We start from the raw sequence: 25348 nt of genomic DNA, 5'->3' as shown, positions 1-25348 counted from the left end.
GGAATGCTCTCAGGACAGCAGTTACAAAGGGTTTGCTGTTCTTCACGTGTGGGGCCCGGGTCTCAGAGCCGCGGAGTCTACCGCCACTCTCGGGCTGGCAGAGACCCTCGGCGGGGATGCCGCCTCACTGCTCTGGAATGTAAAGCAATCGCAGATGCTTTTCCCTCCAGTGAACTCCGTCTGTTTACTCTGCTTCTTCCAGAGAAGCTGGGCTTGATCAGCACTTAAGAACTTGGGTGGGTAGTGTCAGTAGAAATGTAGTTCAAAACCCTTTTAAGTGCTGCAGATTGTTTAGTATTTTTCCTGTTTCTCATCCTTGAGTCATTAGTGTAAAAACTGTGGGGATGATGGTATGATTCGTAGTTTATGAAAGTTTGGTTAATTTCGTAAGGCCATGGAGTTTTAAAACTGAACGGAACATTCAAGAATGAGAACAGTGCTGTGTGCATAAGTGAGAAACTGAGAGGCTCAGAAAGGTGTCATGAATTGTTCATGGTTGTCCTGCTTATTAATTATGTACTGGCTCTCGAGTGTGACCTCTTAATGCGAAGACTCTTTTTACTTTATACACTTCAGGTTCTGTGTTTGAGTTCCTAACAAGTTCTGTTTGTAGGAGTCCTTTCTGGTTACCTTTCTCTTTTCTCAGGCGCTATAGTGGCCCCTGGTAAGACCCGAGGAGGGTCACCGTACAACCAGTTTGATATCATCCCGGGTGACACACTGGGTGGCCATACGGGTCCTGCTGGCGATAGCTGGTTACCTGCCAAATCTCCACCAACAAATAAAATCGGAAGTAAATCCAGCAATGCCAGTTGGCCTCCAGGTATTGTCCAGGAAATATTTTCTCTGGGATATCATTTGTTTTATAATTGTTCACTTCAGGCTCTATTTGCCATGACTTTACTAAGGCACTCACTTTGATTATTTTCATTCAGTAATTGTCTGATAAAAGCAGGGCATGGGCTGTGCTGTAGGAAGATAGAAAATTTTCATTAGAGGAAGTGTCTGCTCTGTACTGTTCAGTCAGGAAGATAGGTGTGGACACCGATCACCTACAGGGCAAGTTACTGTGTGGTGAATACTGCACAGACACAGGTGAGCCAACGAAGGTCAGTGGAGTGGAGTCTGGGGGTAAAAGAAGGTGACTTTGGAGCTGGGACTTGGCCTTCACCTGTGTGAAGGATGTCTTGTAATGTGTGATCTTCTGAAACGTCCATTGAATTGATCAGTTTATTCATTAAGCGAGCATTTATTACCAGGTCCTAGGTATGGAGTTGTGAATGCAGTGAGAGAATTTGCTATTTTTTCCTCCCTTTTTATTCTGATACAAGTAGTCTATTTTCATTGTAGAAAAAAAATTTTAATTTAGTAAAGCAAAAATAAAAATAAGATGTTTGGTATATGTCCTTCTAAACCTCTTTCTGTATAGGTATATTTGTGATACAAATACAGTATCTGTTAAAGTCGGCTCATATAATGTATATTGTTCATAAATGCTCCATACTGTTCTTCCTCATCATCATTGGGAAAATAAGAGTTTATTAATTCTAGCACGTAACCTTAAATATGATTTAAATTAACCACTAAAAATTGGAAATGCTTATACATACATATTCTAGGCTTTCTCATGATAAGACACATTATTCCCACTGGTTGTCCCTGACAGTCCATGTAGTAGTTAACGGTCGTTTGTATCCTATCCGAGCCAGTTTCCGGTGAGGTAAGTGGGAGAAGTATGTCATCTCCAATTCAGATTTTCTCCCAGTGCTTGTCCTAGATGCCTGGACAGTTCTCCTGAGCACCACAATACTTAATCCTGCCTCCCTGCCCCCAGGCCTGAGTTTCCCTGGGAGCAGGAAGAGCAAGCACTGGGGCCAGACCCCAATCATCTCTGGAATCAAGTTCACAACCACCGAGACAGACACAGAGAGGGAAGCGCTGTTGGCAAAGTGTATGTCAGGCTGGCTTCTTGTTGTTGTTAAATGATGAAAGTCCAAGCTAAAATAGATTCAGAATTCAAGACACTTCACAGATCTGTATCTTGTATTAGAAAATTACCATGTTTTGAACAACTTCCTACCTCTAATATTTGTTCTCCTTGTCTCAGAATTCCAACCAGGAGTGCCATGGAAAGGTATCCAAAACATTGACCCTGAATCTGACCCCTATGTCACCCCAGGAAGTGTGCTGGGGGGTACAGCCACATCTCCCATTGTAGATACTGACCACCAACTTCTGCGGGATAACACCACAGGTAAACAAGTGAGGTACCCCTGTGCTCATTCAGCACCCAGCATTTTCACATTTGTCTGTCTGCAGCTTCTTTTCTACTTGCTAGTATCTAATAGTTTAACCAGAAAACAAAAGAATTTGTAGCTTTTCATATTTATTTTTTAGATATAGTTCTTCCTTCTATTGAAGGTTAAATAAAGTATTTCAAGATTTCACTAGTTACACTGACATTTACCTGCAATATTTCCGTCTCATTCTTCATTTGTCATCCAAAGGGTCTAATTCTTCCCTCAACACCTCGCTGCCTTCACCTGGTGCCTGGCCCTACAGTGCCTCTGACAACTCCTTTACCAACGTTCATAGCACTTCAGGTATGAGTGTGACCTATTTGTTTCCCTTTGGCTCGAGTTTTCCCATCAGGTTGCCTTTTACTAAGGAAATCAGCATTTATTTCTTACAGAATACCTTTATAGCGGTTGAACAGCATAGGTCAACGTAGGTGGAGGCGCACTTCTTGTATTGGCCATGTCCTTGGGGGAGCTTCCAGTCTCACGGAGGCAGGATGAGACGAGTGCAGCTTTAGGACCAAAGCAGATGGCGACATAATTGCATGGAGCTATGGGTGTTGAAAGGGCGGAGGTTGTATCCTGATGACACAAGTGCTTTCCTTTTAACCAGTCTGCCAAGAAAACCAAGGGCCATGGGAGGAACCAGTTAAGTCCAGGTCGTTATTCCTAAGGTAGCCAGTTACAGCTTGCTTTTCTCTAAAAATCCTTCCACTTATGGACAAAGGCTAAGGGCAGTTGGCCAAGGGAGAGGGGGAGAGGGAGAAGAAAAGAGGACCTAGATTAAATAATTCTACCAGCAACATTTGCTGAGTTCCTTATGTTTCTTTTTTTTTTTTTTAAGACAATAGGAAATGGAAAACTTAGTGGATATAATAAAACCTTTAAAGTCATTTAATGAACACAGTACAGTGCCTTATAGATTGGTAGACCAGTCATCGGTAGTTAGCACCTTGGTCTTGCAAAAGTTAGACTTTAAGACATTGAAGTCATTAAGGCTTCTTCCCTCTATCCAGGCAAATGCTAATAAAACCAGTTCTTAGCTACCTGCTAAGAAACTGCAGGTTAATGTCCTCACAAATGATCTTTCTTGTCCAGCTCTGTGTCATATTAACAGTATAACAGTAGCCTCAATTATTTATTGAATCCTCTTGCAGACCAGACAGCATGCTAAGCCTTCAGCATGACATCTACCTTCCCTTCACTAAAGTATAGGGGGAGGTCCTGCTGCTGTTACCCCATTTTGTAGGTGAAAAACTGAGATTGAAAGAGCTGATATGATTTGCCTCAGGTCTGAGTGCGTGTGTAAAGGAGCCAGCTCCATATTCCATGTTTCTAACCACCACCCACATTATCTTAAAGGACTTCTTCTTTCACATGTAAAAACTCATTTTCACCTTAATTTCCTCTAACTGCCCACACCTCTATCTTACCTGTTTTATCTTTCGTTTACAATTGGACAGTCATCTGAGACATGACCCAAGAATCACCCCAGACTTGTCTAAAACTGAAAACATACCTTCCCACCCCCAAAATTGTCTTTTTTCCTTAATTAAACTCTTTTTCTTAATGATACTCCCAAACGTCACTTAGTCACAGCATGTGCCTCCCCTCTCTCCCCTTCCCTCGCTCTTCTCTCTCGCCCTCGCTCACCAGGTCTGGGCAGGGACAACATCTTCCACACGGTTTCCTCTGCAGTCTTCTCTGTCATATCCCTTTCTTCTCCTCCATTCTCTTTGCTGTCACCTAAGTTTTGGCCCTAATTTAAACACTGCCAGTCGAATCTACTACATAATCTCCTGATAGTGTCTTAAATAGCCCCCAGCTGACCTTTATGACCTTTCTGCCCCTGTCAAGTATCGTTTGGCCAAAATTGGGAAAAAACATACTTGGTACAGAGAGAGTTTAGGATGAATCTTGGTTTATATTTTTCTGTCTCTCTGAGTCCCTCCATTTACATAATAAATTCTACAAGACTTGTTTTGGCAGAGTCATTGCTGAAGGCCCAGCATTGTCTTTCTCCTCTGGGTGTTGAACATATATGATGTTGCCTGGGGTTACCAATTCTGTTGTTCATCTGTTCTCTTTTCCCATCTGAACTTGAAGTTCTTGAGAGTAACTGTTTATATTACCCACAGCACTGATTCAGTGCCTTAAAACACAGTAAGCCCTTAGTGAATACTTGATGATTGTATTTTAAAAATCTGTTTGAATGCTGGTATCTAATTCTGGATCAAGAAAAGTATAACTTTTAATGTACTTTCCCGTTAATCAATAAGTATAGAATAAATACTTAGGTAGGGTTCACATTCTACTATATCTGTAAGACTTACAGCTTTAAGAATACTTTTGAATTTTTCTTCCCTTTCAGGTTGTGTTTAGCTAAGAAAGCAATAGAGAATTAGTTATCTTATTTCACTCTTTAGCTCATGTGTTAATTTGTCAATTCAGACTAATAGTCATTGAAAATTTTATTATCTGATCAGTTCAAAGAACAGTAGTATTTGGTTTTGCTACTTACTACTTTTCACTTACTATTTTTAGAATATAAATGTGGCTGTATTTATGTGTGGGTGTGAGTATGTACAAGATGCATGTGTATTTGTTGACAAAAGTAGCCTATAACCTTATTTCCTGCTTAATTTTCTCTTCTTACAGCAAAGTTCCCTGATTACAAATCAACATGGTCCCCAGATCCCATAGGACACAACCCCACTCATCTCTCCAACAAGATGTGGAAAAACCATATTTCCTCAAGGAACACTACACCGCTGCCCCGCCCACCTCCCGGTCTGACCAACCCCAAACCGTCATCTCCCTGGAGCAGCACCGCGCCCCGCTCCGTCAGGGGGTGGGGGACACAGGACTCACGGCTTGCCTCGGGTGAGAAGGATCTGCCTAAAGCAGCATCATTGTTCTGGCACAAGGGGCTTACGTTCACCCAAATGTTGGAGACATGATGAAGTCTTCACAAGAAAGGAATTGCAGCTGTCTGGCAGAGCGAAAAGTATCTGTTGAGTGGAAAATTGAAGTCAGTGTAAGGCAAGGGGACCCAAGACCTCCTGAGGTACCAACGGAGTAAAAATGGTGCTCAGCAGAGTGAAAACCCTAGGAGGAAAAAGGTGGTCTTGCAAGTGAGGCAGGAGAGTGCGTGGGGTCAGGTCCAGGAGAAGGGAGCTGGCTGTTCAGTGACAAGAAAAGGAAGGTCAGTGAGGTGGAAGAGAAAGTGACGTGTAACAGGGGAGAAGAAACGTGAGGGCTCTGTGACAGCGTCTCTCTTGTGGCTTCCTTCAGTTTTTGATTGCACTTCCTTTTCTTTTTTTTTGGTCTCTTATAGCCTCTACCTGGAGTGATGGTGGTTCGGTTCGTCCTAGTTACTGGCTGGTTCTTCACAATCTCACTCCGCAGGTAATCATGCTTTCTTGGGGTTTTCAAGATGGGACCTGACTGTATGAAGGGAGGGAAGCTCGGAGGTGCGGGAGGCCAGCTGATAGGAAAGCTCCTTATTTCCGGGTCACGGCGGAGAGATCCAGCCTGTGGGGCTGAGGCTCCCCAGCCAGGGCTCGCAGCCCGTTTTTGAGTGGAGGGGTGTTGGCCACTCAGCCTCATGCCTGCCTTCATGGTGGTGTTAACACACGTAGTTTGTAAAATAGTGAAAAGTGGGGTGGTGTTACCTGCTGTTACAGTAGCAGAGATAACTTGTTGTGTGGATCTGCCTGTCAAGAGTCTGGAACCAAGTGGGAAGGGGATGTTTAAGTGTTTTAACCACGTGCAAGAAAATTACCTGTTTTTGTGTCATTCATTTAGCAGGAATTGAGGCTCACTATAAAAATAAATAAATAAATATAGCCATTTTTATGCTTCATACATTCATCATTTACCATCCATCTCTGCAGTAGAAGAAATGTGTCCGTTTCACAGCCTAAATGCCCCAGGTGTGCTGTGAATTTCCCAACTGTTATCCTCTTCTGTGCAGACGGCATCGCTGATTTGCTCTCATTAGAACGTGCACTCGGGTTATTTTTACAGCGGTGGGGCTTCATTTGTACCAAACCACCCTCCCTTTCACTCTATTTGCCTGATAACTGACATATTTATTGGAGGCAGCAGCATTATTTTGAGCACTTTAGTGAACTCAAACCAACTCTTTGAAACTGAGCCCATGACCTTCGTGTGGGCCTGACAGCACGAACTTTACAACACCTTGTTAAAAGGAGTCAATTATGCCTCCCTCCCTTTGACACATAGAATGAATTGTCTAGCATTTAATTTGCAAATGGATTCATGCAAACTTTTCTAAGCCAGCATTTTCCAGAGTGTTCCCTTGGGATATTAATAGGTCTCTGGCCTAATATGTTTAGAATATATACTTGATTAAGCAAAATTAGGCAGGTGTCTTCACTATGAGGCTTCTTAGACCCTTTAATATGCTAACACATATTATGATCCTCTGTGGGGAAATACAGATTCTCCTACATTTATTTGTGCTGTGAACCTGTTTGTCGGGAGTAACTTGGGGGCTCGTATTTCAAGGTACATGTTAAGAAAGACAGTTTTCTAAATACAGTTAACATGAGGAACAGTCTGGATCGGCTCTTAATCTCCATTATCTAATCAGCTGCGCTGAAAGCCCCAGGTTATTTATTTAGCTAATGGTTGACTGAAATATGAACATTTTATATTAACCATCCTCAAAACTATATATGCCTCATTATTTTTAAGTTGTCACACAGCGTGGTGGGTACAGTATGGTTAGGATGAGAGAAACAATGTTGAAAGGAGCCTGGTTAGGCTAGCCAGCTGTTCACCTCTGTCTTCTCATGAAAAATAGTAAGTGCGTTTGTATATGTGTATAAAGTGAATATAGGGCTTGGCTGTGTTTGTATTAGAAAGAATTAACTTTAATTTTAATTTTAAAATGAATTAATTTCAAAAATCAAAACCACCTAATAACAGACTAACCTCAAGCATAGCTTAAAAGAAGGTTATAAGGGCAGATCTTTGGTACTGGATAAATTGACTTGTTGTCACCTACAGTTTGTTTAGGGGACATTTATCCTGAAAAATCACTTGTGGCGTACACTGACAAGCTTATATTGTCAATTGTCATTTATAAAACAGTGCTCTGAGCTATTTCTCCAATCATTCATTTTCTGTAAAGAACCACGGTGAAACTGCTGGTTTTCATTCTTCAGGGTTTCCATGGTAAAACCACAGAATGTTTCCGCTGCTGCCGCCAGTAGCATATCTATTTTTTGTGTTTTTTATTTTTTTTTTTAACTGAAGTGTAGTTGATTTAGAGTGTTAGCTTCAGGTACACAGCAAAGCAATTCAGCTATACATATGCATAGTTTTTTTCAGATTCTTTTCTGTTATGTTTTATTACAAGAAATTGAATATAGTTCTCTGCATAGCACAACTTTTTAAAGCTATTCCAATAGTAGTGTTTCCCTTCCCAAAAATGAACTGAAATGTTGAATTGACAGCTTCAGTAAACCTAGTTAAGATCTTGATGTAAATAAATTAACCAGAGTGAATAAGCAGAATTGTTCATCTGAGTGGTAGGTGAGGGAGGCCAGCCCTGGTCACTGAGCATCCTAATGGTGAGACTTTGACTCAGGTGAGCGACTGTAACCTTTGGTCATGTTGGCTGAGGGCAGCAGAGGGCACAGAGAAGTAGGTGGAAAAAGAGCCTCATGCTGAGAGGGTCAGAGTAGGAGGAAGACGTCGGAGTAGCCCGTAGGCTGGGTCAGCCATCAGCATTCTGCATCGTTAGATGGTTAGCAGCGCCTTTCTGGTTTGTGTCTTTCTCTTTAGCTCTTTGTGAGATCAGAAGAAGATTACATTAATAATGATGCTGAGAACCTTGCATGTTTTCTTAAATTCTTACTTGGTTACCATCTTATTTCTGCCTTTTAAGGCTCTGCCAATTGGTACAGGTTCACTTGTTTACCTCTTAAGTAAAAAAGACTATAGGTTGAACCATATACTTTTGAGCTGTATGTATGCAAAGTTTTTTATCTGTAAAAAGGGCATGTTAGATCTGAGTCCAGTGTTTTGAATAGCTTAAGATTTACCTTTAAGACCTCTGTAAGGGAGCAGGGTACGTAGCTCAGTGGTAGAGTAAGTGCTTAGCATGCACAAGGTCCTGGGTTCAATTCCCAGTACTTCCCTTAAAAAAATACAAACAAGCAAACAATCCTAGTTACTTCCCCCAGCCCCTGCCTCCTCCCCCAGAAGAGCTCTGTATTCAGTGCACTCTTTCCCTGCCTCAAGTTCCTCATTCATGTCTCCAAGACTTACTTAGTTCTGATACTAATATTTATAAACCGGAAGTCCTTCTCATCCTCAAATACAAGAAGTGTCACTTGCCTTCCTTTCCCACCCCACCTCCAGTTTCTATCTCATGAATGTCATTACTCCTTAGATTGATGGGTCAACCTTGAGAACCATCTGCATGCAGCATGGCCCACTGCTGACATTCCATCTGAACCTAACCCAGGGCACTGCCCTGATCCGATACAGCACCAAACAGGAGGCGGCCAAGGCCCAAACTGCACTGCACATGTGAGTACCCACCTTACGCTCCCTGAGACAAACACCCGTGAGGAGGCACGTGAGTATTTGGGCACCTGCTTAATTAAGATGCACAAGAACATGCCCACAAATGGCGTCGGCACATAAGCAGTTGCTTGAGTACGGAGGTGGCTGATCTCTTCTACCTGCGTAAGCACGAATTGTCCTGTGTGTGTGTGTGATAATCAGAATTCCAAAAGTGATGAGTTCAAAGCAGTAAGTCTTTAGTATTGTAAAAACAAAGCCAATATTTATGCAAATGTGAAGCCCTGTAAGTGCTGTCCCTTTTCCTTATAGAACCTAGCTGCTTACTTGGGCCTATTGTGGATGGTGGTGAAATATGATGGTCTCGGTGGGTAGCAGGGGTTCTACCCGGAGTAGATGGGACTGGATCAGACTGTGATAGTCCTCATCCCTGCCACTGTCAAGCTGGTGTGAACAGGAAAGAACTGACTCCCTGTGGCTGCAGATGCCATGACAGAAAGGTACCCAGAGAACAAGCAAGTGATGGTGCACCTCCGGCAGTGAGCCAGCCCCGAGACAGAGCAGCACTTCTCATGTCTGAAGCTGGGTCACCTTGATGCTTGGAGTGTGACCTTTTACCCCCAAGGGGAAAAAAGAGATGACATTTTACTTGACATGCAAATTCCATATCCTGAGGGAAATTGATACATAGTATCCTCCAGTAGTCTTGGGATGTCTTGGGATATCTTGAGAGTTGGTGATGCCTACGTGTTCTAAATCAGTACTTCTCAGTCACTGGTGGTCCGGTTAGAATGCAGGTTCTGATGCTGTGATTCTGAAAAGCATCCAGGAGATAAGGAAGCTACTAGTCGAAGTACCACACTTTTGAGTAGTGAGGACTCAAACACTCAGTCCCTAAGCCTGCTTTAGGACTTTCTTCAAATCCATGGTTCTTTCCCTCCCCTTTTTTCCAGGTGTGTGTTGGGAAACACTACCATCCTGGCTGAGTTTGCCACCGATGACGAAGTTAGCCGCTTTCTGGCACAAGCTCAGCCCCCTACACCCGCGGCAACCCCGAATGCGCCCGCGGCGGGTTGGCAGTCCCTGGAGACCGGCCAGACCCAGCCGGACCCTGTCGGGCCTGCCCTGAATCTGTTTGGTGGGTCCACAGGGCTCGGGCAGTGGAGCAGCAGTGCTGGTGGCAGCAGCGGGGCCGACCTTGCTGGCGCTTCGTTGTGGGGGCCCCCAAACTATTCTTCTAGCTTGTGGGGAGTCCCAACCGTGGAAGATCCCCATAGGATGGGCAGCCCTGCTCCTTTACTACCTGGTGACCTTCTGGGAGGAGGGTCGGATTCAATCTGAACTTAGAACTTTCAACTCTGACCTCGTGACCTTTTTTGGAACAGCAGCAGCACTAACTTGACCTTTTCGTTTTTTTTTTCAACTTGCAATAAATACATTTTTAAAAGGAAAAAAGAAAACGGAGAGAGAAAAAAAGGTGGGTCATTGACAGACTGTCTGAGCACATAGTTGCCTCCCTTATAACTTCAGTTTTTCGTTTGGAATATGAATCCAAAAAGAGAACATATCACTCTTGAAATACTTGAATCATGAACGCCAACCTAGAAAGACAATGTGAAGCAAGTACACATACCATTTAAATTTAAACACAAAAAAATTAAAAAAATTAGTTTCTAGTTTTTCACTTTTTTCATGTTATATGGAAGTTGTTGCTAAGAAACATATATACTGAAAAAAATAGCTTTTTAACTTTGTTTGCACTGGGTGTGTTTCCGTCCTTAGGTCTACCATGTTTGGGAGGGAGGGGAATTCAAAAGAATTGTTGGGGTGGGGGGAGGGAAGACTTGACGGAGCCTCACTTTAAAAACAAAAACACAAAAAACCTAAAAAAAAAAAAAAAGGAAAAAATTTGTGATTGGCTGGTTGATAAATACCAGTGTGTTCTGGCACATGTAACTGCCCAGGCATGCTCGTTCTGGTATGTGTGTGCACGTGTGTTCATGTGCATTCGCGTGCATCCTGCTCTCTGTCTCTGTGTGTGTGTGCCCGTGTCCTCCTCCTCTTCCCCACCCCGATTTCTCAGAAAGCTGCATTGCTGACAGTCCGCAGGCTGGCTGGCCGGCCATCTGCTTTTTATTTTTATTTTATTATTTTTTTTATCTATGAGAACACAGGAGCATGGGGAGCCACTGCTACGAAAGCAACCCCGTTGGGCTGTCTGGAGGTGAACAGAGTGCTTTTTAATGATGAAAGCAGGGAGCTCCTTTACATTTGCAAAGTAGCCTGAGTGTGAGTTTTCTGTAGCTTTTCTTTTGACCTAGCAGTAGAGTGGAGCACTGCCACGTCCCAAAAATTAGGAGAGCAGGAGGTACCTCTTGGAGCAACTGTGTGTTTACTTATTTCTGTGTTTTAAAGTAAGTGGTGGCCGCTAGGCACATCTGAATACCTGTCCAGTTTCATGCTGGCCTTTTTGTTAGTTTGAATGGGAACAGATGACAAGATAGTTTCTAATGATGTGGTGTTTCAAAAGCAGAAAAATCGCGTTCCCCCTTTCTTGTGTAATCAGGTATGAGAAATTCATCAGAAAGTCAGGTAATGCTGAATTAAAATTTTCTATTGGTTCTCTTTTTCATTTTCTGGAAACAGAAAAAGCTAAGTTTTGAGCAGCCTCCTGAAAGCACCTGCAGCCCCTCCCTCTCTGCTCCTCTCTTGCTGAGCGTTACCTGTGCCAGGCCGTGGCGTGTTACAGCACCAGGCCATCACTGACAGAAACGTTTACTTAACGAATGTTCTTAAACCAGTGTGTACTTCAAGCGTTTCCTTTTGTTTCTCTGTGTTGTGTATTTCCTGTGTATGTGGTTTTGCTTAGGCAGGTATAACTTAGCAAAGACTTTTAAGTATTGCACCTTTTTTTGGTTTTGACCCCCACCCCCTGTTTTTTTTCCTTGTAATGTTGCTTTTTTAATTTCGGTATTTAAAGACTTTTTGTTGTTGTTTTAAGCATCAATGTAGTAGTACTCTGGGCCGAATAGGGGGCAACTTTTAATCCACAGTTATCACCAACATGTATGTACTTATGTTGGAATCAAAATGTATCAAACTGCTTTTTGTGAAGAGTTATAGCAGACCTGAAGGGGTACCCCTTTATACAAAGCAGATGGCTGGCGGGGCGGGCGGGGGGTGGGGGGGAACGTATGCCGGTAACGTGCTAGCACTTGTGTGGACGTCCCAGTCTGCATTATACTGTTTAACATAAAGTGCCGACATTCTGTACCAGCAAATACCTGCCCATTCCAACCCTTGGTGGGAGCAGACCTCTACTGTCCTCCGTAACTTGCTGCTAGTGAGGACAAGGGAGTTTTTCTTTCTTTAGCATCTTCAGTGAAGGATACAACAATGCCTAATACATTTGACTTTTAGCTTGTGTTGTGTGGAGGTGGGTGGGTGGGTGTGTATAGGGAAAGGCAAAAACGAATTATTTGCATTTAAGTGGTTTTGTGAGACAATGGGAATTCTATAGTCCTCTCAGCTTACCCTGTTGATGATAAACCTAGCCTCAAAAGAGATTGATGTGCATAATTCAAGTGAGCGTTTGCTCACGTAAGTCTTTGTGTGAACCCTTTGTGGGTAGGTGGTCAAACTTGAGTTTCCAGCGTTGGTTTGGTCCCATTAGATGCCTTGTAGCAAACTAACTGTGCCCTCCGGCTTCATCACCACCATGCTCCTTCCACCTCTGCCCATGTACAAAATGTCTCCTTCCAACCCCCGTGGACTGCTCTCTGCAAGGGGGCATAAACCCTGTCATGTGTGGTGACCTCCACGTGGAGAGCTGCGGTGTCAGACATCTACAGAAGGCGAAATCTCAGTGTCCCTGGGCCAGGAGCACGGCCCGCGGCTCCCTCGAGCCAGTGGTGACCCTCTCCACTGGCGCGGCAGGCTCCCTGCCGTGTCCTGCCCCACCCTCCCCTTTCCTGCCTGTTGGTTCCTTGACCTGCACTATGGGTTAGTTGAGGTCCTTATGATACTACGGTGAAAGCCGGGTGCTAGAGCCCCTCTTGTTTACAAGACATAATGAGGGATTTGAAATATGTAAAAATAAACATGAGAAGCTAAAATGTTCTTCCATCATAAGCTTAAAGGGAAAAAAAATCAAAAACTTAAAAAAAGACCAAAAAGTGCGTATATATATATACATATAAATATATATTTTAGATGAAGACTAACTCTGGGAGCATTTAACAGTGTTTTTTGTTTTTGTTTTTAACATTTATTTTCCTGCTTTAAAATTTGCAAGCATTCTCAGGAATTCTAGGGTAGGAAGCCAGTTTTTGGAAGATGGTTTATTTAACCGTATCTTATCCTAGATAGACAGCTGTTTCTTTCCTGTTAATAAACTTTTACAAGTTCCTGAAACTTCAAAAAGTTTAAGCAATTTTTACTTACGAAATATGTAAAAAGAAAAGTCTCCAAACGTTATTGTCATACTGGGGATCACACATTTTAAAACACGTAGAAAGAAATATTTTTTAAAAATTATCAATTTAGCAGCAACAGGTAAATTCACTATCTTAAAAAATATGGAAGGATTAAGCTTTATAAGAGCTCTATCATGGATTCATTTGAAATTGTGTATAATTTAATGGGAGAGTGTTTGGTGTATATAAATGGGAATGCCATCACTTTATTCCTTTCCATTTAAGACTGAACCCAAATCTCCCCTAGGAATTTTTGTTTTTATTTTTTTAAAGGAACCTTTCTCCCTGTCTCTCCAACCCCAGCAACAAAAGAAAGGAAGAGAAAGAAACAACAGCTAAAAAATAGTAAAAAGTAACTCTAATCTGTAACATAGTACGGTTGGATTGCTGAGAATCTATGTAAAGAGTTAGGAAATATAGGTTAATAATTTTTGGAACAAATTTTAAATGTAGGCATTACTAGAGGACAAATATCTATGGACTGTTCTATTAATGAAGAATGTCTGTCTTACCTCCGTCTGTGATAGGGAGGAGGAGAAAATAGTAGAAGAATCTAATAAGGAACAAGTGATTTTACTTTTTTAGCTCCCAGCTACTGTTGTGCTCATTTTAATTGCTGTTTTGAAGATCTGCTGCTTAATTATCCCCATCCCTCAGCCGGAGGTGTGGAGTATTTCCTTTCAGTTTTTGGTGATGTCGAATTCTCCTTTTGTATTCCCTCCTGGGGCCAGGGGTTAGAATTCCCAAACATGACCACAGCTTATTTTAAACATCTAAGCTTCCCAGTGGGGAAGAGACTCCAGCTCGACAGGTGAAGGGAGTGGGTGGGGTTGCTGCCTGCAATTTCTTTAAAACCGCTTTAGTGCCTTCGTACATACACCCAGACATCCTAAGCAGGGGGAACGCGCGTGTATGTGCTTGTGGTCCAGTCGCTCCACAGACAGTAAGATGCTGGCCCATTATGGAAGTCGGAGTAGTTCTGGACAGGTTCTGGACAGCCCAGAGACAGTGGTCTACATTTAAAATAAACAAACAGAAGTCAAGGAAGTTAAGTACGCTTTTATGTCTTGAGCATGTGGAACGCCAAGCTCCTTCCCTGCGCTGTTCCCCTCCGCTACTGTGTGCATTTGCAGTGACTTGGAAAGTGTCTTTGTGTCAGGCCAATAGAAAGGGGTTCCTATTTCTCTGCTCTTGTCCTTCTTTGTCGGCTCCCTTTCCCTCAACCCCCTTTTTCTCGTCAAGTTGCCGGAAGCTTTGCTTTATTGGTTGGCAGTGACCTAAGAACAGGATATAGTGAGGATGTAATGGAAAAGAAAAACTTTCCCTTCCTCTGTGTTCTTTGGCAAGAGCCATGTCTGCTGAGAGGGTAGGTGGCTTCAATACACTTAGAAAATCCGGTGGGAGCATCTTCTCTTCCACCACATTCTGGCATGTGTACAGGGCTTGCCGGTCACCTCTCATTTACGGAGGTTTTCTTTATAAACGCTTGGATCATGTGAATTTGAGCTTTCCAATTTTTAACAGTTTTCCTGTGTTGTTGTTGTTGTTGTTTTTTAAACACTTGATTACTAGTGGCTAGGAGTATCCATCTCTCAGACATCGCAAACTTGGTTTCTGTCTACCACATGAGCAGCCAAAGGAAAGCAGCACTAGTAGGGGAAGGGATGTCTTCCATCAGACCGGGGACCTCTGCTGGCAGCTGAGATCCAGTGCCGTGACCTGATTTTCTGTGTTCAAAAAATACAGATCTCCGAGACACTGTGAAGAAATGAGTGGCCCACGTGGCATCTCTGATCCCTCAGTCCCTAGCCTGTTTTTCAGCACAACGTGCACAGAAGTTAACTTAACAGTGCTGCAAGTTAAGGTTCCAAACCAAAATTTTTTTTATCAGTGTCCCCCCACAGTAAATCAGCATTATGCATTGATTGCCATTCAATCAATTTTATTTATAGCAGCTTGATTTTCTATTACTGTGGCTCCTGATCTAAAAACTTTCCCACCTCTTCTGACATGAATGTAGCATAAATTAGCAGCTGGCTCTTCCAAGTTCTTGTGGGTTGAGTGTGATATATAAAACATGCAAAAAAGAAAAGAAAGAAAAAAGAAAGGAATAAAAAGAAATTCCTAAGAATTTGGAAGAGCTGTTGTAATATATCTAGCAGAAACTAGAATTTCACAGGCTATTAACTAGTTGCAAATACTCACTCTCACCACTTTTTTGGGAGTGGGAGGGGGAGACAGTTTTTGTAAGGTTAACAGCCAGATTCCACATTGACCTCAGATGCTGTGTACTTTCTAGTTTTATTTTTTATATTCTGCCATCTGCCATCTTGACTCTTCTCTCAAACAGAATGAAGATGTCTGTGAGCTGAGCAAAACGCTTAGGCCAAGCCTGTTCTCCTTTGCGGTGTAAACAGGATGTTTTCCTCGGATTTGGCTGTAAGAGCCATCTCCCAGATTAGGGAACAATTGAGTCTTTATGTTGAAAAGGTCCCCTTCTCCCCCATCCCCAGAGTTCACATTCAACATGTAACACGGTGTAGGTTACTGTTTTGAGTTTTTGGGTTTTTTTCCTTTTGTTTTGATTATGTATAAAGTCCTTAGGAGTAGAGATACATTTTTAGCTGGTTTAAAAAAAAATCAAAACTTTTTCTTCCCCAGTGTTTTGCCAAGTTTTGTCAGACTTCATGACTATGCATTAATGACACTTCTTAGTGTTACTACAAAAAGAAGTCTTGTTCTTTAATTGTTTTCCCTCCCATGAACGTACAGCTGAGGCTGCGTGCGACAGTCCAGATGAAAACAGTCTAGCCCGTGTGCACCAGTGAATTGTCAATCTTTAGACCTCAGCAGTCAGAAAACGGGGTGCCGTTTGCATACTGCACCACACCCCCTCTGCATTCTTAACCACAAGCACAGGGTGTCCGCATGGTCTAGAAACAGGCAAGTGTATAAAATGTTGTCAAGGACTTCATCATCATCATCAGTCTATTAAAAAACAGGATATTGTATGTATTTCCAGAGCTAGTGCACACCCTGTGATAAGGCCAGTGCCAAAGGTGTGTGTGTTTTCAGAGATGGTCCCCAGTTGTCAATGGTGATGTTGTTTTTTTGACCTTAAATCTGACAAGGGAGGTACTGGCATCGCATTCTTTATTTGAAATAATTATCAACTTCAAGAATCTATTAACACAGTTAACAATGTAATAAAAATTGAACAATAACCCTCTCCATCCTGCCCACCTTGCCTCCCCATGCCTGCTCACGAGCATCTGCAGGATGGTGAAGGGTGCGCGGTCAGGACACAGGGCTCCTCCCCGCTCCACCCCCGGCTGGGCTTCTCTGCTTCCCTCAGGCCGGGTCTCAGACTACATCTGGAGGAATCACCCAGTATTCGAACATCTGAGTAGTTCTTTAACTGTCAGTCTCCTGTAGTAACCTCCTACCACGACCAAAATAAAAACAGTAAAAGCGATTGAAACTGCCAGTGTTTGCCTCACAGAATTTAAATCTTTTCCCTTCCAGTTAGCTATACACCTGAACTTGTTTTTAATGACAACTGTGCACACCAGGAAAGATGGTTCTGCCCTGACCAAAAGGTCTCTGCAAGATTCAGTCGTTGGTTCTTCGTTGTGACAAACACTTGTTTTGTTCATGGGAGGAGAAAGGTCAGATAAAGGCAAGAAGTGTTGTTTTAAGTTAAAAGGAAATAGTGTTTGCTAAAGCACTTTGTGCCTCAATTTCATTTTCAAACTATAAATCATTGCTCTGAAAGTAAATTCCCAATTGGAATTGACCCATTTTGAGCCAATATTAATAAGCTGGGATTGTTTTATCAAGAAGTGAGATTCTTCTTTACTGCTCACGGTGAGCAGCAAAAGAGAAACTGTCGGAGTAGCTTCCAGTGTTGTGATGCAAAGTGCTTTCCTTCCCTTCCCATTGCCTGCGTCCCTGGACCTCTCACTGCCTCTGGGTTCCTTCTCCCCAGGCGCGCAGTCCTCGGAGGGCTGGGTTGTGAGCAGTGGTAGGAGGGGAGGAGCAGCCTTCCTTCAGGACTCACCCTCCAGCAGAGCTTTATGGAGAGGAAGATAGTGTGTCCTACATATAAGTTCACCAAAAATGAAGAAGTGGGGGATTTCTACAAAACAAAAACCTTTGGAACCCTTGAAGTTACATACCTTTTAAAGGTAGTATAATTTTTCACCAAGTGATGCATTCAGCATGACACTTCTTGCCAGAAATTTCAGGATAAGTTAGAATAAATGTGTTTAAAACACCACCCCTACCTACCCCCTTTTTCATTTTGTCCAAGGAATTGATTACCTAAGTGGTAATATTTCTGAATGTGCCTTTGTGAGTTCAGAGATCGTCTGTTTTAGGAAGAACCTATCCTTTGGGATAAAACAGAAAGACGGTCAGCTTAGTCTTTAGGGAAGTCAGCATTTCTCCTGGCCGTCCGCAGGGGCAGCTGTGGAGTGTTCATTAGCATCAATATTGCACAGTGTAGAGTCGGGGGAAGGGGCTCTAGGACTTGGGAGAGGGGGTGACGAGGTGATGGTGCACAGGTGACAGAGACCAGGTTAGTCCAAGAGTGCAGGTGGACCTTTCCTAGCTGCATTGCCTAGTTCTCTTCGTGTATATGTGTGTGCGTGCGTGGCTGTGGCTGTTTGAGTTTTCGTCTTTCTGTAAGCACTGGAGAACTGAAGTATGGTGATGTTTGTGACACATGCACATTGAGAATGCTTTTTCCAGCTCCTGCTACGCGCAGAGCGGGCAGCGAATTTCCACCCTTGAGTCTGTGTCCTGGGAAGATAATTCTTTTCCCAAATGGAAGTCATATGATGTTGCTGTTTATGCGAACAGGGTATTACACACAAGGAAAAGGCTTTTGAGAGAATAAGATTGAAGCATTTGAGAAAGAGAAAAATCTGAAATCATATTTTATTTCTTCAGAATGATGATAGTTAAACATAGAAATCTGCAGTGTCTCTTCTTTTGTTTTATGTTTGTTTTAATTCCACCTCTTCTCCCCGCTCCCTATCTTCTAAAGAAATAGCAAGTGAATGCTAAGGGCCATTTCCATAATTCCTCAGAACTCCCCAAAGAGGAAAACAGTCCCTCCACGAGATTCCTTCAGCTTCATTCAGGAAGACACAGGGAGGAGAGATGCTGCAGCTTCCAGGGCTTCACTCTCATTCCTCTCTAATGGCCTTGAAATGTATTATTATGCAAATGTGAATTTTGATACTGAATTTAAGAAGAGGTTGTTGGATTTTTCTTTTTTCAAAAAAAAAAAGATCCCATATGTGGTCATCATTGCTTCTTTATTTTGTAACGTGAATTGTAACTATGCATTCTGCAAAGGGGCGGGAGGAGAGGGCAGAAAGGGGAAGGAAGTAGCTTTGCATCCTTGTTCTACGGTTTCTGTGTCCATGGTATCCCCCCCACGTGCTGGCAGGGAAGGGGAGTGAGAGCAGAGGCAGTAAGGTCGGCACAGTGAGGTAGAACGAGACCTCTGTCTGCCGGCCCACCTGCCGGCCCGGCACAGCCTGGGGGTCCTGCGGTTCTGTCAGCCTGTGTGGTCCCGGAGTCTCCGTCTTAGCCGTGCAGTGTTAACCTGGTGCAGTGGTGGGGCCCCAAAGGCTCCAGTGTTCTCTGGAAAAAAGTACTCGTCCTTTCCTGAATTCAAAACCCTTTCAAGCTCAGGAAACCTGCCTCACTCTGCTGACCTTAATCCTTATGTCAATTTCAAAAAAAGACCTCCTCCTCCTCCTCGCTCCATTTTAATTTTTCTTTCTTCTTTCTTAATCGTTTTTAAGTGAATTGAATTATAAGGAAACTCTGGCTCTGTGGGGCAGGAGACTGTTGCTTGACGGTCCTCTTCCCCGTCCACGACCCTCAGCCGCGCGTCAGCTCCCTGCTTCCTTTGCATCTGTGAAGCTGCGTGTAGCTGTGCGCAGTGAGGTGTCTGACCCGGGAGAGCCTGCAGCCTCCTCTATGTCCTCACAGAAGCGCTTTGCTGATCTTGCCTGTGGTGAGTCGTGGCGCCCGCCCTGCTCTGGTCTAGGCATTATTTGCAACACACAGTATCGTAAGCGAGAGATTGTTCTGCCCACAGTCAGTGTTTCCGTGTGGTGATGTTCACAGTACTGTAACGAGTAACAGACTTGATCACAGTCTCCTCGTGCCCCTGCAAGGCTGCAGAGGCACCATCTTATCAGGGTTCCAATCTGCTAGATTGCCTTTAGACAAAAAACAAAACAAAACAAAACAAAAAAATGAAATTCTGACGTTTCAACTGTCTAACAAAACAATACCTCGAGGTACATTTCCCCTGCAGTGTAGACCCTTAACTCCCCTCTCCTTTTCTGACATCAGTGGGTTATCCTTTTAAAAATATGAATGTGTAAATAGCAGGATAACTTTTACAATTTTTTCTTTGCTGTGAAAGTAACCCTAAAATATGATATTTTCTCCTTTTTTTCTAAGCCATCATGTTTGAGAGGAGAAAAGCAGAACAGGTCAGGGGAGTGGACTTGCATTTGTGGGGTGGTGGTCTCTCCGTTGCCTCCCGTACACAGTGACAGCAGACCAGCGTTTGTACCATTTTGAATAGATGCCACCTATTCCGGCTCTAGGTGCAGGGTAGGGAGTGTCTGGATTCCTCTCTTCCAGAAGGTCTGCCACCTCGAGGGACTCCAGAGTTTTCTCTGCCTGAGACCTTGAACTCTCGGCCTTTCTTGGTTCACACACACACACACACACACACACACACACACGAGCGCGTGCACACACACATACATGCACGCACACACAGGCGCATGCACACACACTTTGAGTTACTCAGTCGCATCCTGTAAGTCATAAAGAGAATTAGTCCTGGCATTTCAATGTTGTGCTTTAGAATTCATAGCCTTGTCAATTTGTGATGCTCCGGAAATGAATTGATTTCTTACTTAGGTGGGAGCTCATCTGAGACAGGCAGACGACCTCCCTGAAAGGCACGTGCAACCCTCAGATGCTTCTCCCTCCATGAGGCTTGAAGCTGACACTAGGTAGACGGAAAGAAGTTTCACAAGTGCTGCTTGTAGGGACCTGTCAGCTACTGCTCTCCTAGATTCAGGCACCCACGAGGCAGGGTCAGAATGGATCCTTCTGAGTAGCTTCTCCAGCAACCCCCAACTCCCCCCATCTTAAAGATAAACCCTGTATCTGTCAAGATGCCCTTTTTTGAGCTCGCTCACCTTGTACAGTGACGATGTCCTTTGAGGGGAAGAAGCATGCTACTAAACACGCGTTCACCGCCCGCCTGCTGATCTGGGCGCCGCTGGCCTTCAGGGTTTATTTCTGTTGGTTGTGTGGAGGCCCCTTTTCTGTCCATCTCCTTCTGCTGATCCTTCCTGAGTTCTCCCCGCCCTTCCGTCCCGTACAACAGAGGCTCCCTAAGGGCTTTGCTGGTTTCTGCACTTCTGTCCTAGGACACTCCCCCCACCACCCTTTGCACACACCAGTGACCAAAGTGTGTCCAGTGATCTCACAGAAGACATCAAAAAACGGTGCACACACCGTGGGTGTGCTCACAGACACGCGCACAGACTCTGCGCCCTTGGCCTTAACCTCAGGATGACTTACGGTGCAGGAACATTTTTAACAGGTTTTAAAAAAATTTAAAAAATACCCTTCTGGGAGGAAAAAAAAAAGCAGACGAAACAGCTCAACTGTGCCCACTCCTGACTCTCCACCATTTGCTTACAACTTACTCTGTGCCCACCCCACCCCATCCCTGTTTTGAGTAACCAAAAACAGATAACAGAAGCAACCTGAGGAGAGGTTTCTGGACTATTTTATCTTTCTCCATGTAGATGGAGATATATATGCTGCTTTGGGTTCCATAATCCTAGGGGGCTATGTTTACATAGTAAAATACATCCTACCAAATCAGGAAACTGAGTAAGGAAATCTCTGCAGTCAGAGTTAGGTCACTGATGGTGAACAAGAGAAGCGAGGGCTCCTGGGGGTGTGGCAGAGGAGGCGAGGCGGAGAAGTACCATCTAATGGCTTGTGACGCGTCGCTCCTTCCTCCTTCCTCCTCCCTTCGCTTCTCTCCTTGCCCCCTTAAAAGAAGGTGCAGAGAAGGGCATCAGAAAGAGGCTGGATCTTTAAAAGGCAGCTTTCCAACTTTGCACACAAACAGGTAACAGGAAGGTACAGCAAAACTCCTCTCATCTGAAACACTGTCAGCAGAAACAAAACCTGTAAACATGACTCAATGGCTGCACATGTTGATGCTCTCTGCAAGTTACCTAGAAGTGTTTTGTTTTTCTTATACTTGAAATAGCTTTTACAATATTATTTTGGTGGCTTTCTTTTCTCTCTCCTGGTGGGCGATAGAGAAGGTGAATGACGGGGTTGAAGGAAGTTTGAGGGGAGAAAAGGGAGGATATGGCATTGTCTTTTTATTTTATTTTTTTTCTTAAACATAGAGGTTTAATCAAACTCCCATATGTTGAATTTGCTCCTCATATTACTGGTTTTACATGGACACAGAAACTAGGCACTTTAGAGGTGCACTTGCATGGCAGGCTGGGCCCCCCTTTTCTATATTTTATTTTACTTTTTTAGTATAGTGGTACTTAAAATCACTGGTTCACTTAAAAAACAAACAATAAAATGTTAAACTCTACTAATGTACAAATAAGCTGAAAAGTTGCATTTTATGTGTATTTTTTGCCATAGCAGGTACTGTATTTCTCATGCTGGATTTCAAAAAAAAAAAGTCAAAAACAAAAAAAACTAAAGGGTGGTCTTTTATTGGATTGTGACAGGTTGAGTAATAAGGAATTAAGTCGTTGTCATTTCATTAAAACTGAGAGATGATGTAATGCATATATAAGAGTTTTCTGAAGGGTTTTTTTGGGCTTTTAAACAGCTTATTTTTGTTTTTGTTTAGTTTTTTATTTTATTTTATTTTGGAAAGATATGATTGTATTATGTGCAACTCAGTTGCTTACATTATAACTACAAAATATTTTTGGGTTCCTGGAAAAAAAAAAAGAAAAAAGACTAATAAATGTGTTTGGCTGCTAAGCATTTATTGTGGTTTCCTGTTTTATTCTGCCAATTTAATTTGCTCGTTTGTTGAATGTTTATATTTTTTCTGCTCTTCTTCCTCTCCCTGCTGCACACATAAAAGCTATCTGAAATTCAGCATCTGAACTGGGCCTCAACTTTATCTGCTTTGTCTTGTTATGTTTTTGTTGTCGGGGTTGTCAGGTTGGCCTGTTCATGGTGGGTTTTGTGCTCCTTGCTGTCTGCCCGGCTGTTGGGTTCAGATTCTCTGAAAGAAGTTGATAATCTCCTGCTGCCTTTTGTTGTTGTTGTTGTTGTTGTTGTTGTTTGGCGGGAGAACACTGGGGTACAGACAAGAGGGAAGATGCCTGCTGCAGCCCAGAAGAGGACCAGCTCGGCGGGGAGCCACCGGCCGGGCCCCTGCCCTGCTCTGAGTGCTCGCCCAGAGGAGCAGGAGAGCCTTACCCTAAAGGCGAGGTTGTTCCCATCTGAACAGTTCCTTATTTATTGTTAGTTGCTAGAGACTTGTTAAAATGTGATCATGAAATGCCTCTAATGGCACAGGGGAAGAGTGGAAGGGAAACTTCTGTTTTCTAGTTCTCAGGTAACGTGTCTGACTTAATTCTCAGAATGCTGCGTGACACAGATGGATAGCAACAAACCTGCTTCCTGAAGAAACTGCAGCTCAGCGTAATTTAAGTAGTGGTAGTAACACTGAGTGCTTGCTGTAAGCTGGGCACTGCTCTAAGCATGTTCTATAAATGTTCACTCGTTTAATTGAAACTTGTCTCAGTCACCATACTAGGAACCCAGATTGGATTTGAAAGTTATCATGCCAGAATGCCTCTGCTGAAAACCACCTGGAATTCTGAGAAACTGGTCTTAAGCAAGTCTGTTGTGCAAGGTGGTAGGCCATTTACCATACAATTCTTATCATAAGATAAGTAAACATTGGGAAATGAGAGGTGAACTAGATGTCAACACCTTGAGGGCCTGCCTGTATCAAGTAAGTACTGTTTTTTTGAGGACTAGAGGTCATTGCAAAACCTGTGAAGACCTTTATCACCAAAGACTTCATTTTAAATTTGGATATTTTGAAAATGCATAAATGGCTAAAGGTGGGGCCGTTATAGACGTGAAGATGGTTGTTAAGACATGAGTGTCTGACTCAGCCTTCCTCACCACTGCGTGCCCTGCCATCACCTTAGGTGACTTCAGATCCACTTGGAAAATCCATCCTAATGGCCAGGCTTCTGCACTCCTTCCTTCAGTCAGTCCAGCCACACACTCCCATACTCGCCCAAAATTGCACCCCTCCAGAATCACTTAATTTCAGCATCCTTGACCTTGACCGCCTGTCCTCCCAGCTGGTTCCCCCTCCTCTTTGGCTTTGTTTTGACCTCACCAGCCATTCCAGGACGCTGGCCTGTTTACTTCCTTCCACTCAGTCAGTCCTCTCCTTTTTCTCACTTCCTTCCTAATCCAGTTTAGATTTTATAGCCCATAATTTTAATAATACAGTTGCTAAAATCCCCACTTTGAAAAACCCTATTTTCTATTTTGCATCAGCCAAAAAAGCATCATTAACTACGGGGCAAATAAGGACTCCTGTGAATCCACTGTAACCAACCAGCAATGAGACCTTGATCCCCAGCAAGCATCCTGTGTGTACCAATACATGGAGAAGATTAGAGGTATCTGGAAGGTGCCCCGAGACTCCTTCCAAATTACAGAGAGATGCTTCCCCCTCAAGTGCTGGTCCGTCCAGTGCTTGAGATCCTTTCCATTCCTGCCCCCTTGGCTACTTTTAACTCTCCATTCTCTCTTCAGCTGATCAGCTGCAGTCCTTGCCAGTCCACGTGCTCAAATCCACCCCATGGTCAACACCTCCTGTGGGCCCACATTCTAGTTCCTCCCTTGCCAGCTGCTGTCCCATTTTTCTTCTCAAGAAATTCTCTCTCTCCTTCCTGGTTCTCTTCCAGCCTGGTTTCTGCCTCTATCAGCCCCCTGCAAGAGCTGCCTCTAAGGCACTAGCAACCCCCCTAGTCCAGTGGAATGACCACTGCCTCCGGACACCACAGCCCCTAGGTCTCCCTTTATGCTCTAACCTGTCCTTTACCTCCCATGTCGCTTTCATCCTCATACCTGGCTGTGAAATGTTGGATTTCATCAGCTCTCACATCCAGGCCCTCCTTCGTTCTCGCTGTGCTAACACCCTGGACAGTGTCATCCACCTCGCTGGCCGCCTCTCTTACTCTCCTTTTTCCTCTGACTGAGCTCTAATTTTGGCCTGGCCCTAGGCCCTGTCCTGAATTTTGTTTTCTAGTCAGGCTTCTCTCCCTAGATGAGTTCACCTGGTTGTGTGGTTTTAAATACAACACATGTCCAAATTACATCTCCAACCCTGGACTTCCTAATCTGTCTATCCAACTGACTAAACTGCCTGTCTACTTCTAAATCCACTGGGCAAACCCCTCCACCCTCCTTGTCAAATCTCCTTCTTCCCCAGTCTTTTCCCATCTCAGTAAATGGCACCACTGATCGCCTGACTTTTCACACCCACAGCTTCTCCACATGGCTTATTTAGTCCATACTAAACATAAATCCTCAAACAGTCCACATCCCTCACATCTAACCACAACCAACTCTTGGGTCCAACCACCTAGAGCACTGTAGCAGCTACCTAGAAGTCTGCCATCTTTTCTCTTGACCCCACCCCAGACTCTTCTCTGTTCATGCCTCTACCTTTCAGTGGTTTCTCTTGCAGTTAAAATCCAAACTCCATACCATGGCCCATAAACCCCACACAAATCCCACGTACGGTCGCATTCCCTCTGACCTCCCAGTCGCAGTCTCAGACTAGCCCTGTCAGCTTTCCCTTTTTCTTAATCACAACAATTTCATGCCCACCTTAAGGCCGTTATATTTATTTTCCCACTGCCTGGA

At 43.6% G+C, this 25348-nt stretch overlaps 1 protein-coding gene across 6 annotated transcripts in view; it reads left to right on the top strand.

Moving 5' to 3' along the window:
* Positions 1–22420, top strand: part of TNRC6B (trinucleotide repeat containing adaptor 6B) — a 224700-nt gene extending 202280 nt beyond the window's left edge. For 5 of the 6 annotated variants that reach the window (XM_064491424.1, XM_031463315.2, XM_031463311.2 and 2 more), the window contains 7 exons: positions 647–823; positions 2108–2254; positions 2508–2603; positions 4956–5180; positions 5635–5705; positions 8725–8864; positions 9812–22420. In XM_064491424.1, the coding sequence (XP_064347494.1) occupies positions 647–823; positions 2108–2254; positions 2508–2603; positions 4956–5180; positions 5635–5705; positions 8725–8864; positions 9812–10199 (1244 nt within the window). In that variant the 3' untranslated portion in view covers positions 10200–22420. Of the gene's footprint in view, positions 1–646; positions 824–2107; positions 2255–2507; positions 2604–4955; positions 5181–5634; positions 5706–8724; positions 8869–9811 lie in introns of those variants that run through there. The other variant, XM_064491425.1, reaches the window with a different exon arrangement.
* The last annotated feature ends 2928 nt before the right edge of the window (positions 22421–25348 follow it).

Source organism: Camelus dromedarius, chromosome 11 (genome assembly GCF_036321535.1).
Source record: "Camelus dromedarius isolate mCamDro1 chromosome 11, mCamDro1.pat, whole genome shotgun sequence".
Lineage (NCBI taxonomy): Eukaryota > Metazoa > Chordata > Mammalia > Artiodactyla > Camelidae > Camelus > Camelus dromedarius.
The sequence above is the reverse complement of the archived record's forward strand: the minus strand, read 5'-3'. Positions and strand labels throughout refer to the sequence as shown.